The 15,141-nt window shown below is 38.3% G+C and overlaps 1 protein-coding gene and 2 long non-coding RNA genes across 4 annotated transcripts; 1 reads left to right on the top strand and 2 right to left on the bottom strand.

The window, feature by feature from the left end:
• Window positions 1–337: 337 nt before the first annotated feature.
• LOC119998334 (transcriptional activator DEMETER-like) lies at window positions 338–12,840 on the top strand. Of its 2 annotated transcripts, none has more exons than XM_038845638.1 (20): window positions 338–651; window positions 1,187–1,718; window positions 2,137–3,864; window positions 3,962–4,405; window positions 5,990–6,080; window positions 6,174–7,650; window positions 7,755–7,834; window positions 8,024–8,108; window positions 8,177–8,268; window positions 8,352–8,420; window positions 8,552–8,588; window positions 8,685–8,767; window positions 8,895–9,350; window positions 9,804–9,840; window positions 9,921–9,978; window positions 10,176–10,315; window positions 10,402–10,467; window positions 10,559–10,673; window positions 10,755–10,793; window positions 12,380–12,840. In XM_038845638.1, the coding sequence occupies exons 2-20, from the start codon at window positions 1,235–1,237 to the stop codon at window positions 12,499–12,501; spliced, it is 5,703 nt and encodes a 1,900-aa protein (XP_038701566.1). In that variant the 5' UTR covers window positions 338–651; window positions 1,187–1,234; the 3' UTR covers window positions 12,502–12,840. The 2 variants fall into 2 exon arrangements, with proteins under 2 accessions (XP_038701566.1, XP_038701565.1); XM_038845637.1 differs by having other exon boundaries at window positions 339–651; window positions 1,081–1,718.
• LOC119998336 lies at window positions 4,412–9,006 on the bottom strand. Its single transcript, XR_005468223.1, has 3 exons — window positions 8,875–9,006; window positions 8,005–8,106; window positions 4,412–5,613 (listed from the first exon to the last, which is right to left on the bottom strand). It is a non-coding gene; the product is annotated as an uncharacterized LOC119998336 (long non-coding RNA).
• LOC119998335 lies at window positions 9,236–14,774 on the bottom strand. Its single transcript, XR_005468222.1, has 4 exons — window positions 14,646–14,774; window positions 14,070–14,174; window positions 13,510–13,596; window positions 9,236–9,371 (listed from the first exon to the last, which is right to left on the bottom strand). It is a non-coding gene; the product is annotated as an uncharacterized LOC119998335 (long non-coding RNA).
• Window positions 14,775–15,141: the final 367 nt, after the last annotated feature.

The raw sequence follows: 15,141 nt of genomic DNA, 5'->3' as shown, positions 1-15,141 counted from the left end.
AAAGTATTTATTAAAAAATTTAAACTATAGAGAATGCATCTAGAAATGACTTAAATCACAAACGATCATCAAAATTATAAGGGGGTGTGTATAAAATTTAACGTTAAAAAGGGTCCCATAATATCCAACGAAAAAACACAATTGGGAAACATTAAAAAAATAATATTTTTTTTTTCTTTTTTATGCCACCTGTAACTCACACATGCATCACCAGTAATGATAGAGAATCTCAATTGCTGCTATGTTGTGTATAAAGATTCCATGTGTATGATGTGAGACATATAGAATTCACGAATTTATTTAATCATGTGTGTCCAATTCAAATAACAAGGAGTCCAACAGAAATAACTAAAATACGAAACTGTTGGAATCTTTATCATTTTTGCATGCATTGCACACTCACGTACACACATGCAACAACACAACGCTCACAAATATTCACAAATATGCGACCGCGAGATAATATATGCAACGAAGCTGATTTACCTGGTAAAAGCAGTTAGCAATTAGAAGAGCTGTACAGATAGCGAAGCTCTGGTTTCCTGTTTGGTTTCTCTCTCTGCTTTCTCTCTCATCTGAGAAAGACTGTTATCGTCTCCTCGACTCTCAAGAATCAGATCTCCGCCTCTCCGGCATTGACTCGGTAGTCAGGTGACTAGTATATAAGAACCTTCATAGTTTTCTTTTATTTATAATGTATTTTAATATTATTTCACTTTCCTTGTATCAAATTCGTCTAAAAACAAGAGAGGACTAAACTACGGTATCTGTGAAGATTACTGAGAATTTGAAAGAAATTTTATTTCCTGCGGTTGCTGTCTTTAGCTTATCCAGATAAAACTTCAATTACTGCTGAAATCAATGGTAATCCAGTTTTCTCATTCTATGATCATGTTCTAAGTCTCCCCCTGGGTTCAATAAGTGATTAGAGAGGAGTCCTATTGGAGATCTGCAATTTGAAACAAGATCTCATTTCTCTTTTGTTCTAGCTTGAAGTGGATTCTCTTGCCTTTTTTTTTTTTTTTTATTTGTTCGAAGAAATAATTTTTTGGCATATCCCTCATTTCCCCTCTCTGGCAGGATGGTTTCATGGGGCTTTGTGAAAGTTCAGCACCACAATTGACACGAAATGGTTCTTTGAATGGGAAGATTATAATTTGCCATGAAATCTGGGAAATTTTTGCAGGTCTGGAAAGAAAGGTGTAAATTTTTGACAAGTTTCTGAAGCTAAGCAATGGATGTTGATAGACCAGAAGAAAAACAGTTGAAAAATCAGAGTTCGTGGATACCAGCAACCCCTTCAAGGCCTATCCTACAAAAACCACCAGTGATCTTTACAGGAAATCCAATACCCCAAAGGAGTTGGTTGGGATTGGGGAGGTTCTCACAAGATCAATGTTTTGATGATTCCAGTCAAGCAGAAATAAATGGAGGTTTTAAAGTTAGAGAGGCAGTTTTACCTGAGGAATCCTGCATTGGTAGTGGAACACCAGGAGAGAGTTTGAGTGATGGAGTTGCCAGTTGGAATGATTTTTCTTTTACAGATCTTCTGGCTCTTGCAGATCAAGGAAAAGATAATGCGGCAGGTTCATTTTCCATTCTGAATTCTCCTGTTGTCGGGAATAAGGAACACTGCAACCCAGCAAATAAATTGGTCTCAAACAAAATTGGAGCAAACTCGTCAACAAATCGCAATAGCATGGAGGAAGGAATTCAGAGTACGCATATCATCAAAATTCTGTTTTTTACCTTAAGCAGTGGACTTCTTTCTACTGTTTTTTTTTTTTTGGTATGGAAGATAATGAAAGGTAAGGTTGAAAGGATCGGTAGAAAATTAACTGTCTCTAGGTGTGGAAACATGTAACGGATATCCGGGAGACTACAGAAACAGCAACTAAGATGATACATTAACCTCCAAGTTGGTAATATCTAGTGTGTGTACCTTACCATACCATATACCTGTTTGATTTAGCAGCATTTTGTAACACTTTAAATTATCGCCAGCATTTTTGTAGGCAATCTAGAAAGTAACTGTACACACACAAATAAGATGTTCTTATAATCAGTTATACACCTTGCCCGTGAATGTTATTTTGAGCGACTGATAATCTGAGTCGATTGATAATACTTGTGCAGATAAACTACCCTATTCTCTCCAGCGCGGCTTTGATATTTCTTTTGCTCCTGCTGCTAGAATGGAGGATGCTTTGTTTAGCATTAGCACATCACAATTTGCTCCTGCAACGCCAGAGAAGGCCATTAGAGTAGAAAGAAAGAATCTGCCCGAGGCACAAAATTTATGCACAAGGGAAATGACAAATGAGGAAGATGAGGAGAATGCCATGTCAATTGCCAGGGTTGGAAATAATGAAGTCCAACGTGACAAGCAAACCCCAAATAGTGTTACAGATTTGTCAATTGCTGCTGTTTCCACACCATTGAAGGAGAATCACAGCCCTGACAAGGGAGGCGGCAATGATATTGACCTGAGCGAAACACTGCGGCAGAAATCAAGAAGAAGAAAGCATAGGCCCAGGGTAATCAAAGAAGGCAAACCCAGGGCTCGGAAATCAATGATCCCAAAGCCGGATATCTGTAAAGAAAGTCCAACAGGTAAGAGAAAATATGTGCGAAGGAAGCCACTGAACAAAGCCTCAGCAGAGAAGTGTGAAGAGCCTGTTGATGCAAAAGATATGGAGTCTACTAAGAAGTCATGCCGAAGATCATTAGATTTTGACATAGAAGGACAACCTCAATGCAAACGCCCTACATGCAAGTCAACTGTTAATCTAGAATCAGAAACACAGACGCACGGCGTTTCTACTGAGGGAAATCAACCAAAATCGACAGTAAACCTTGGCCAAGGCATTGAAATAGTTCTCGGAACCACAGAAACAGGCATTGCTTACGATCTCACCTGCTCTGTGTCTCAAATGCTGAAAGATTACATACCATTGCAAGAAAAGCAATCACCTAGCACACCACTTCCTGCAAAGACAAAAACCCCATGGAGAGAAACAAATGTCAGGACTCCAGAGGCAATTAATAATGATAGAGAAGGTCAAGTTGTGGCTAACAAGGAACCAAAAAATATCACCGACGCCATGTTGCCAACACAAGCCCACTCACCACCAGGAACGTCAAATTTCTCCAACTGGAGCACCAGGACAACTTGTAATGAAGAAGGAAGTGCAGGGGCCTCAAAAAGAAAGTACTCTAAAACTACTGAACCAGCAGAATCCAGTAGCACAAATCTAGAAGGGATTCACAGTAATTCAGTATACGAATACCAGAGGGAATTTTGGGTGCATTTTCCCAACATCCACAAGAAAAAAAGGAGTGAGAAGGAGCAAAATTCTACCACATCCTGCACATCATCTTTCATGACTATGGAGAAACAGGCTGTGAATGATGCCAAAGGTATGTCTACTGCAACAGAAGCCAACAATTGGACAATTGCCCCTGAAGAAGTTTTGGGTGAAGGTAAATATGGAGGAGCTCAACAAAATAAACTGCATACTCTTGAACATATCATGACTTCAAGTCATATGGGGAAAAAAATAAAGGGGAGATCAAGAGGCCCCACTCAAGTCCTGGACTTGGCTTCACTTTCCAGAATTATGGAGTTCAAGATGTATCCAACTTCCTCAGTCAGAGAAGAAACAATGGTTCACGATGGGCCACAAGTGAACTCACACAGACCTCGTACATGTATAGAAGACCTAGTTGCAGAGATGCATGCAACTTTGGCAAGAAAGAAGCGAACAAAGAAGATAAACAAATTTCTGAATTCAACATTTTCCATTACACCTGAACTGCAACCGTACCAGAAGATCGCTTTATATAATCAGCACCAATCATTAGGCAAGAAATATTAGTTTTGACTTACTAAATATCCTCAGATGTTTGAGGAATCATCTTATTCTTTGAGCATATAATTTATTAAAACCTCCTTATGCAGGTGCTCCTATACTATGGCGAGAAATGCTTTCTATTGATGCAATTGTTGAGCGATTGAGGCATTTACACATCAACAGGGAAGGCAGCTATGTTGAGCATCAACAGCAGACTGCACTTGTCCCTTATGGCCTCAGAAATCAAGAACATAATGCCCTATTCAGTTATGGTCGCAGAAATCAAGAACAGAATGCACTTGTTCTCTATAGAAGAGATGGAACCATTGTACCCTTTGACAGTTCATTTGATCCCATCAAGAAACGACGGCCACGGCCTAAGGTCAACCTGGATGACGAAACTAATAGAGTATGGAAGCTTCTTTTGCAAGATATCAACAGTGAAGGCATTGATGGTACAGACGAGGATAAGGAAAAATGGTGGGAGGAAGAAAGGAGAGTGTTCCGTGGACGTGCAGACTCATTTATCGCACGAATGCATCTTGTACAAGGTACAATACAATTTTCCAAAAATTGGCTTGGTACCTCTCGTTACTGAAATACATAGATGACAGATTATTTTGTTGCATAAATGCATGATTGACATGCAGCAGACCTATTAGGATAGTAATATAACTCAATCATCGGCTATCCCGAAACCGCCACCCAGATTCTGAGACAGGGAGGAAACGAAATTTCCAAGTAGTTTTTTATGCCAGGGATGAGGGATTCAACGAACCATCAGTAACTGGTAACCACCCTTTACCACTAGACCACAGAAATTTCTAAATCTCTATAGATATACACATCTAGTTGTTATATGTTCTATACAAAATTTGTTTCTGGAGAGAACTCAAATAGAGCCATTCTGACTTCTACGGTGAATCTTTCCTAGTAATCAGCCCACCCATTGGTAAGAGTGATTCCCTTTGCAACCAAACCTGCCTTAAAAATCTTTATAGTGTTTCATCAGCCTTATGGTTCACATTAAAGAGCATTTGCACCCTTATGTCTTCTTTTTAATTGGAATAGTAGCAAACCTCAATTGTCAAAAAAGGTTCCATTTTTGCCATGGGTACTTCTCACTTGAGATTCCCTGCTGTCTATTTATTTTAGGAATGGATGCAGGAGAAGACAATGATACAGAGAGGCCATATATAGTATGAGGCATTAGAAGTATTATGATGATTTTTTTAATGAAAAGAAGTACAATGAAAGTTTGGGAATGTTGGTTTAGAGAGTGGGGAAGCTGGAAGAACTTCGGGCAAGAAATATCTTTGATTTGGCAATGTCTATTCATTCACAATTAACTATCATAAGTACTGTTGAGCCCTCGTATTAGCTAGGTTTTAGCTCACATACATACTGCGTATCCACTTCTGCCCTCTCACAAATTACAATAAACAAAGACCGTAGAGAAACCTCATATCCAACCACAAACCTCTCTCTACCATTGGAGCACTCCCCAACTGGAAACTGTAAAGCTTTTCATGGAGACATTCATTAAGCACATTTTATGGAGGAACACGGGGGATCATAGAACCTGTAGGATTATAGTTGTGTCAAAGAAATTTCTTACCTGTATACATACTGTGTAAGCCTCAACTGATCCATGAACCAAAAAAAATTACAATCCAAGCCTCGTCAAAGGATTAAAACGAACTGGAGCACTCTAATATTTTGTAGAAGTCTGCCGAGATAAACTCTGACAGTATTGCTACTGGCAACAGGAAGAATGTTATAATTTTGTGTTATGAAACTGAAGATAACCCAAATATCAAGTGATCTAGTCATAAAAGCACATGAGAAACTAAATGACAGGGAAATACTCTTATTATGTGCACCTCAGATTATGCAACTCAAAAGGAGACTAAAAGATAATCTGCTGAAAATATTTAAGAAAATGAGGATTTTTTTTTTTTCATTTCACTAGAAATATGAAGGCATTAATTTTTAAGACATGTATCTTTGCACTTTAGGCGTTAGGGGACTTCAACTGCATATAAGCATATTTATAGCCTAGAAATTGCTCTATTTTGTTCTCATTAAATTAAGTCACAAGTTAGAATTGAGACCACACAATGTAATTTCAACAGGTGATAGACGGTTTTCTCAATGGAAGGGATCGGTCGTGGACTCAGTGATTGGAGTATTTCTTACTCAGAATGTCTCTGACCATCTGTCGAGGTAAACTAGAGTTTCTATGACATCTAACAGAGAAGCTATAGATAAACTGCACAGATTAATGCTCTTAGTCTGTCTGGTAAATCTTTGATGCAGCTCTGCATTTATGTCAATGGCTTCCCATTTTCCCAAAAATCCAAAAGACCACTACAGATCATGCTATGAAGAAGGGACAAGCTCGGCAAGTGAGGAACCATCACTATGCATACTGAGTCCTAAAGAACCTATACAGTGGAATGAGATATCAAACCAACCAATTTCTGATAAGCACTGCATGACACACCACGAGAACAGGTGTAATGAAGAAAAGGAGGCCACAAACAGCAATGAGTCCTTGGGAAGCAGCTGCAGTTTTGTTTGTTTGACAAATGAACCAAAAGGCAAGAATTTTGATTCCTCGAAAAGTTGTCAAGAGGTCCCCTGTGACTCAGCAATGAACAGAATCACCAATGAGATTATGGGGCCAAGGACAACATCTCACGAAGGACTAGATGGAACTGCACCAAATGACATACATTCGTCTCAAGATTCTGCAGTTTCATTCTGTAATTCTGTAGATTATCCAGTTGCTCAAAATACAGAAAGAAAAGAGTCGTTCGCAGAAAGCAGCACAGAAGCAGAAAACATGGTCGACAAGTCTTTGAATGGGTCTACGTCTTTTGTGGAGCTTTTACAGATGGCTGGCTCTAAAAGACAACATGAAACTTATAGTCATCAAATATCTAATGAGAACTCAAAGGAATATATACAACCCAAAACTGCTGCACATGACAACCAAAGACAAAACATGGAGAATCTAGACAGCCCTAGAAGCTCTTTAAGAATGCTGGTGACCCCATCCAGTAGTTACCGTTTGCATCTCACCCCAAACTCAGGAGTGTTGGAAGTTGATTCCTTTGCGTTGATCAAAGAAGGAGCATTGTCTTCTGATCTTTCCAAGAAGGATGAACATGACACCACAAGTAAGAGTGCATTGACAGCAGAATCGACAAGTCAAACTGTAAATCAGACCATCCTGACCGCTTATGTTCCAGAAGCACCACAATATACTGGCAGACATGATCAATCATGCAACAACATTCAAGAAGACAATAAGTCGATTATTGAGCCTCAAAGTGAGCTAATTAATGAAGGGAGAATGTTTGTTGAGGCACAAGCACAAGCACAAGAACAAGCACAGAACTATGATACTCAAAGTAGCCTAGCTTTACCAAACATTTCAGAGGCCCTGGATGTCACTGAAAGCACTGCTACATTTGGTGACCAGAGAAATAGACAGCAGATAACAACAGAGCCAGACATGAATAAGCAGGCTGATTCAACAAGTATGGAGGATAAGAAGAATGCTGCAAATATGAAAGCAAAAAGTAGAAGGGTTGGAAAAGAAATAAATATTGATTTCAAGTGGGACGACTTGAGAAAACTGGCGGAAGCTAGTGGAAAGAAAAGAGAGAGAACAGCAGACACAATGGACTCTGTGGATTGGGAAGCAGTTAGGTGTGCAGATGTGAACGAGATTGCCCAAACTATCAAAGAAAGGGGGATGAATAATATCCTTGCAGAACGAATAAAGGTACAAGATAGCATTCCGAGATCAAAAGTTTCGTGTCTACAATTGTATTCATCAGATAATTCTTTTTTACTATCATTTGGCTGTTTGTTGGAAAATTCATGCAGGACTTCCTTGACCGAGTGGTTAGAGAACATGGTAACATTGATCTAGAATGGTTGAGGGATGTTCCGCCAGACAAAGCAAAGTGAGACAAGAAGTCCAATTCTTTGCAATTAAAGTAGAGGCTGAATATTTGTTAAAACATTGCATGCATCACATACAAACACACCGCACCTTTGTTGCTTCATAATAAAACATGCTAAATGAGAAAGTATTTTGTGTTCTCATATGAAGAGTGAAATGAAATATACTTACAGACAATTAATTCTTGTAGAGAGTATCTGCTAAGCATAAGGGGATTGGGCCTGAAAAGTGTGGAGTGTGTCCGACTACTGACACTTCATCATCTTGCATTTCCTGTAAGTCAAAAATTATTTCTACATGTCATTACAGATTGAATGGAACTCAGCTTCTATAATTATATTAGGTTGATACAAATGTTGGACGCATAGCTGTTAGACTAGGATGGGTCCCCCTACAACCACTGCCTGAGTCACTTCAATTGCATCTTCTAGAACTGTGAGTATAATGTACTAAAAGATGGCTGTTTTAAAACATATGGGCTTTACTACGGCATTGCTAATGAAGTTATCAATACATAGGTACCCAGTGCAGGAATCCATTCAGAAGTATCTGTGGCCTCGCTTGTGCAAGCTTGATCAACGAACACTGTGAGATCAAGTTCCATCCTCTTAGTAGCTGACTTATGAAAGCATTTTTAATCATTCCACAATTAATTTTTATTTTTAGCATATTATTTTCCTTTAAAATTACATTAAACAATTTCAGTATTCACTAACAGGTATGAACTACATTACCAAATGATAACCTTCGGAAAGGTGTGTTCATATTTATTCTCACGTAAACTCCACTGTTTGCTTAGCTTAATAATCATGATGAACTAAAATAGGGGAATATGATTGAGGATTATGCAGGTCTTTTGTACAAAAAGCAAACCTAATTGCAATGCCTGCCCCATGAGAGGAGAATGCAGACATTTTGCAAGTGCCTTTGCGAGGTTTGTATTTATTTTTTTTTGGTCAATTCATTTCTTAACTAAGATTTTAATTAATTAATGACACTTAAAGTTGCAAAGTATGCACAATATTTGATTAGCCAACTTACTGACAAAATTTGAAATGCAGTGCAAGGCTTGCGCTGCCAGGACCTGATGAGAAAAGTATTGTAGCTGCAACTCAAAACAGAACAGACTACCAAACTCCCAGCGGGGTCATCAATCAGGAAATGCTGCATCTAGCCCAAGCAACTGAACAATCAGAATCAAAACAGCTATCAGGAGCAGTAACTGGAGTCAACAACTGTGAGCCTATTATTGAAGAACCTGCAACACCAGAACCAGAATGCACACAAGATCCAGAAAATGATATCGAGGATACTCTTTGTGAAGATCCCGATGAAATTCCAATGATCAAACTTAACATTGAAGAGTTCACACAAAATTTGCAGAACTATATGCAACAGAATATGGAACTTCAAGAAGGAGATATATCAAAAGCCTTGGTTGCTCTAACTGCAGAGGCTGCTTCCATTCCTACACCTAAGCTTAAGAACGTGAATCGGCTACGAACAGAGCACCAAGTGTAAGTAGGCATTTATGTCATCTGCAAAAGTTCAAAAAGTCGTAACACTTAGTTTTAACAAAATGGTGCACAATTAAAATAATCCTCAACCACAATGTTTGCTAACTTTAGAGCCCTTCAAAATTAAGTAGTTTCTTCTAGGGTTCAAATAAATATGCACGTATGAAAATGGACATTTAATTAAAAGCAGCAACTCACAGGCATCAATGAAATCATTGATTTTTGAAGCATGTGATAACTGTATTGTATATTCAAGAAAAATTGCAGAGCCTCAATGAATGTGTGCGAAGAAACTGCAAAGCTTTGCCAGAGTACAAGATATGTGATAGAGACGAAACAACAGATACACACAAAAGCCTAGAAAGAATATAGAGTTCCAGGAATTTCATGTTGATAACACTAGTAAGCAAAATGCTTGCACTGTGTACTAACTGCTTTTTCACTATCATGCAGCTACGAACTTCCAGATTTGCACCCTCTTTTGGAAGGGGTGAGTTATTTGGCTACTTAATTTATTGCCCTTCTATTTCCAGATGTCTTGTCTAATTATTTATACTCTTTACATCGCAGTTAGAAAAACGACAACCTGATGATCCATGCTCATACCTTCTTGCCATATGGACACCAGGTAATAAGACAACATGAAAGCAGACCTTTTCCAATATTAAGATGACATGGCTGGGAATACCTGAGGCTTCTCCCTTACAACAATAATGTCAAAAATGCAATAAGCTGATACATGTTGGTCTAGTTATTCATTCTTTTTTTACAGTGCAATTTCTTTATTGACAAGTTTTCCGCCAAATGCATGGATGCTTACCTCAGGTGAAACAGCAAATTCCTTTCAACCTCCTGAAAGTAAGTGCATTTCACAAGAATATGGCCAATTGTGCCATGATAATACATGTTTCTCATGCAACAGCACAAAAGAAGCCAATGCGCAAATCGTTCGAGGAACACTTTTGGTGAGAACATGCATATGACAATTATAATCTAAAATACCTAACAAGAAAGCACCTCAAACTTGGCTGACATGACTAATTATACACAGATACCGTGTCGAACAGCAATGAGAGGCAGCTTTCCCCTCAACGGTACATACTTTCAAGTTAATGAGGTAAATTCTTATCTGAAACTCATCCCATCATCTCCCCTTCCGCAAGAAAAAGCCAAATCCTTTTTTGGTTACTAATAAATATCTTATGCAGGTTTTTGCTGACCATGATTCTAGTTTGAACCCAATTGATGTTCCAAGAGCTTGGATATGGAACCTACCCAGGCGGACTGTTTACTTTGGAACCTCCATACCAACAATATTTAAAGGTAATAATATTGTCATTGATGATGTTTATAATAAATAATATAACGTTCAACAGTACAATCATTGTGTTTTCTATATGGCAGGTCTAACAACAGAAGGAATTCAACACTGCTTTTGGAGAGGTAAATGAAAAATCCATTTACTGTTTTACGTCATCCTTGCTTTAATATGTCACCTTTTAGTACCATCTCAATAGGCCGTACCTTAGCTACAAATACATAAATCGAAACCTGGAGCCCTACCCCTTCCAACTCCAGTTTCCAGATAGATTGAGAAGCTAGAAACATTTCAGAATCAGTTCATCTTTAACTCAGTTCTTAGCATTTTGAAGATTCATGCTAAATGCGCATCTATACAAACAGAAAAAGGACACTACAGTTGCTACCTACATGGGATCAGCAAATATCTTTTCTGTATGTCAATGAAGCCACACTTTTTTCCATGACACTAAGCAATTGTACCCTGGAAATTGATTCCGATACCTAGAAAATCTTAGATCCCCAGTCTTCTTTTGTGCATTATACTCGACTAGAACTAATAAAAACTTTTCCCAACTCCAAAGGGTTAGAATCCATTCCAAAATGGTTCGCATCAACTAAATTTTGGACCTCTAGAATTTTTTGTGCCCAGAAACATGCCATATAGAACCTACTTCATGGCAGTTAAGACTCGTCTTGAAAAAACTTCAACCATAACTCAAAGCGCATTCTGCGATTTCATGAACTCCTTACGACTCAATTTCTTTCAGAGAAGTTTTAGGCATACCACATAAGTGATTCCAGACCACTCAAGAGTCACAACTATCACCTTTCCTGACTAATCATCGTTAACGATTGTCCGCACTTAACACTAAAGATTTTATCCCTAAAGTAACCTGTACATTTTGCAAAGAAACTGAGTAGCACCATTAGCTCAAGTGATCAAACTTCTAACCATCCTAGCTAAGGGCAAGCACTCGAATTCCTGTCCTTGTTGAACAATGAAAAAATGTCTTGATTTACAGAATACATTTGGTTATAATTTGCCACAATGCATCTTGAAATACATCACTAAAGAGAGGCAATATAGGATTTGCATGTCTAGTGGCAAAAGGAAATCATCATTTTCGCCCACCCAGCTCTACTGAGAAATCTAAGATAGCATGCAGAAACTTCACAACATGGCCATGCATTAAAAAGACCCGCAATTTTGAATAAATAAACTGGGAAAATGAAAAATGTGAGATAGCCTTGAGTAGAAGGCAGACTGCTAATATTGAGCTGCGGAGTTTAAATAGCAAGTGCCCAGAGTTATACGTGTCTGGGGAGGAAGGGGGAGAGGGAATAATATTGGAGCTTCAAAGTTCTAAATGGCAAGTAAAAAAAAATTTGTGTGTGAGGACTGGGGAGGGGAAGATACACATATGCTACACAAGGTACAACCACCTTGGATATGCAGACTGCCACAAGTAATAATGAAATTCATATAGTCATGCAAGTCTACAACAGCATCCAATGAGTTGTTTGGCCTATAATGACCTCCCATTTATGCCACCAACTACGGCCATTCTATAAGCCACCGTGCAAAGTAGCACACATGGTTTGATCTTTTGCTAAAGCAAATACATTTGGGAACATAACCATTGTGCCTGACTAAATTGCATGTGTTAAAAGAGTTCATTGTAAATAATTTTCTGTCTCCTCACAAATCTGCTGAAAATGATTTACAGGATATGTTTGTGTAAGAGGATTCGACCAGAAAACACGAGCACCCCGTCCTCTGATGGCCAGGCTACATTTTCCGGCCAGCAAGTTGAAGGCAAAAGGTAAAGCAGATGAGGATGATAGGTAGATCAGAACACATTGGTAATAATCACAACCTGTCTTAGAAGTCTTCAGAAATCCACCACCAACTAGTGGCACGGTATTCATCAAATCAAGAGCAGAGTTGGGCGTAACTGAGCGAGGAAAGTGAGAGATGCTTGTATGAGCCCACAATACATGGGCATCAACGATTATGTGGTTAACTAGGTTATAACCATTTAATGCATGCTCAAATTGTGTAGTTTTCCTAACTCAGCATTTTGTCAGCATGACGTCATATGCTACAAGTTGGTCTAGTTTTTCAGACGGAAAGAAGGACCCATAGCAAAATAGTCAGTAATGAAACTAGAAGAGTTCGGAGCAGAAATTCTGAGACTGCTAGGCTTAGAGAATATCCAAACAATGAGGCAGCATACATGTGTCCCCACCCCCCAAAACTGACTTGACGAGGAATCCACTATGGACAAATGCAAATGTGCTACATAACTAACGTTCTTACTCCTTTATTTTGCTTAAAATCCCCTCTTGGTGAATATCTATTTCTGTGATTATTTTAAATATTCAAATGAAATAGTAAAAAATATTTCCATCACGTTGATGGTAACACATAGTAAAGCAAAACTGAACTCAATGTGCAGATAATTGAGAAAATTGGTATTGAGAAAAATGGTATCTGAGGCCATTCAGCCAATCATCCACAGGAAAAAAAAATCCACACGAAAAAAATAAGAACCCAAACAAAAGTGAGAAGTAGAAGAGAGGGATTGGCCTATTTGAAAGAGACCGACTGAAATTGGTATCTGAATTAGGGCATCTGGAGGGTACTTAAAGAAAAGATTAGTCTCCCTAAGATCATTTTTGTGAAGCGAACAGAGTGTGAGTCTGGCTATGTTGTGTGCACATATGTTAAAACAATGGCGACAATAAAGATGACCAACTTTGAATGATCAGGACAAGCACTCAGTAAAGATCACCAATACCCATTTTTGCAACTAAATGTGTAAGCCAGATTGCAGTGATATACAAAAACAGTCACCTGTTCGTGAGGAATCCGATTTCAACGACAGCTGACCATTCAAATTTAGATAATACCGCATTAGCAAAACTATGTCAAGAACTCAGCCTGCAAACACAAATATAAATACAACCAGAATAAGAGGAGAGATGGAAGATGCATTCCTAACTTTCTTTCATTCGAAGAAAATACTCAAAATCTGATCACGTCATCAGCTATAACAACTAATTTTTTGTCATATATACACTATATAATCCAATTCGCTAAAAAGACATCATTCAAATCCAATATCAGAATAGATGACCCTAAATTCCAAATGAGATATGCCTCAATCTCCTCTTTCTAATCAGGCAATTCAAAAAGCTGTGTCTGCAATTCAATTTTGCGGAACCAGACAACTCAGAAGTCAGCTCATAGAACAATCATGCAGTAAATAAGATGCAAATTGCAATGTTCCTACATTCTGCATTGACGACTTTAGAAATAACAACGTTTCCCTCACGATTGTTCAAATTCCAAAACACTCTAGATCAGTGACTGATATAAGAAAACATAAACATAAATAGATTTCAATGACATACACACAAAGATCTATATTCCGGTAATTGGTTTTGCGCAAAGCATCGTCTCTGTAAGCTCTTGCCTTCCCAAGTAGGTGAGAGAGATTTCCAATTGCACCGGCAGATCTACAATAAGCGAATTGGCGTTATTGTTGGCAAAAACAACTTCGAATATTCTAGATCATAGCAATGACTTCAAATATTCCAGATCCATCCTTGTGCAGCAGATTTATATGGCGTAAACATGTAGGAATATGCTACTCAAAGTTCTATAAGAAGAGAGATCCATAAATTAGATCTTGTTTGCTGCTTAAAAAGTTCAATACATCCCCAAATACTTCCAAATAGTGAGTTCATTCAAATGCAAGACACTTCGATCTACAAATCAACAGAGCTATGAACTCCCGCCATGAAAACAAACACTAATTAGCAACTCACGCAAATGTTCATCGCAATAGAGGTATTGGATATAGTCTAAACCACGGCAGCACATGTGACACCAAAACACAGGAAACAATCTACAAATCATCGATCGAATTCACTGAATAACAATATGAAATTAAAGCGGACGTTTGAGACAGAGAAGTGAGAACGCACCTTTCATTTAGTTCGACGGCCATGGCGAGAGAGTGCGAGGACCAGACGAGGGAAAACAAAGGGAAATGAGAGAGTTTTTGCCTTTTGCCGCCATACCCAAAAATCTTCTTTAGTTCTTTCCCTCCCAATTTGAGTCCTGCTTTAATATATTGTGTTACCTATAGACGCGCCACCCGTGGCGATTTCAGTACGCGCGGGTGGATTTGAATTCTGAGCATGCATGCATTTTAGTTAAGTTTATAATTGACATTGATATAATAATTACGATTAGGAAAAGATAAATTATCATTGGAATGGACTCCAAACCGACCCATCCATTAGGGTGTGGATTCGAGCCTGCCCTCCCCAACCCTTGATTTTTTTCAAAATTATCATTGAAATATTTTACTCTTGAATCTTATTAATTTATTGATTTTCATTCTTATTTATGATAGAACTTAGAGCATCCACAATGGGATGATTTTAGAGTACTTGAACTTTAAATGTTAAGTGTTAG

This window comes from Tripterygium wilfordii, chromosome 5, assembly GCF_013401445.1.
Source record: "Tripterygium wilfordii isolate XIE 37 chromosome 5, ASM1340144v1, whole genome shotgun sequence".
Classification (NCBI taxonomy): domain Eukaryota; kingdom Viridiplantae; phylum Streptophyta; class Magnoliopsida; order Celastrales; family Celastraceae; genus Tripterygium; species Tripterygium wilfordii.
The sequence above is the reverse complement of the archived record's forward strand: the minus strand, read 5'-3'. Positions and strand labels throughout refer to the sequence as shown.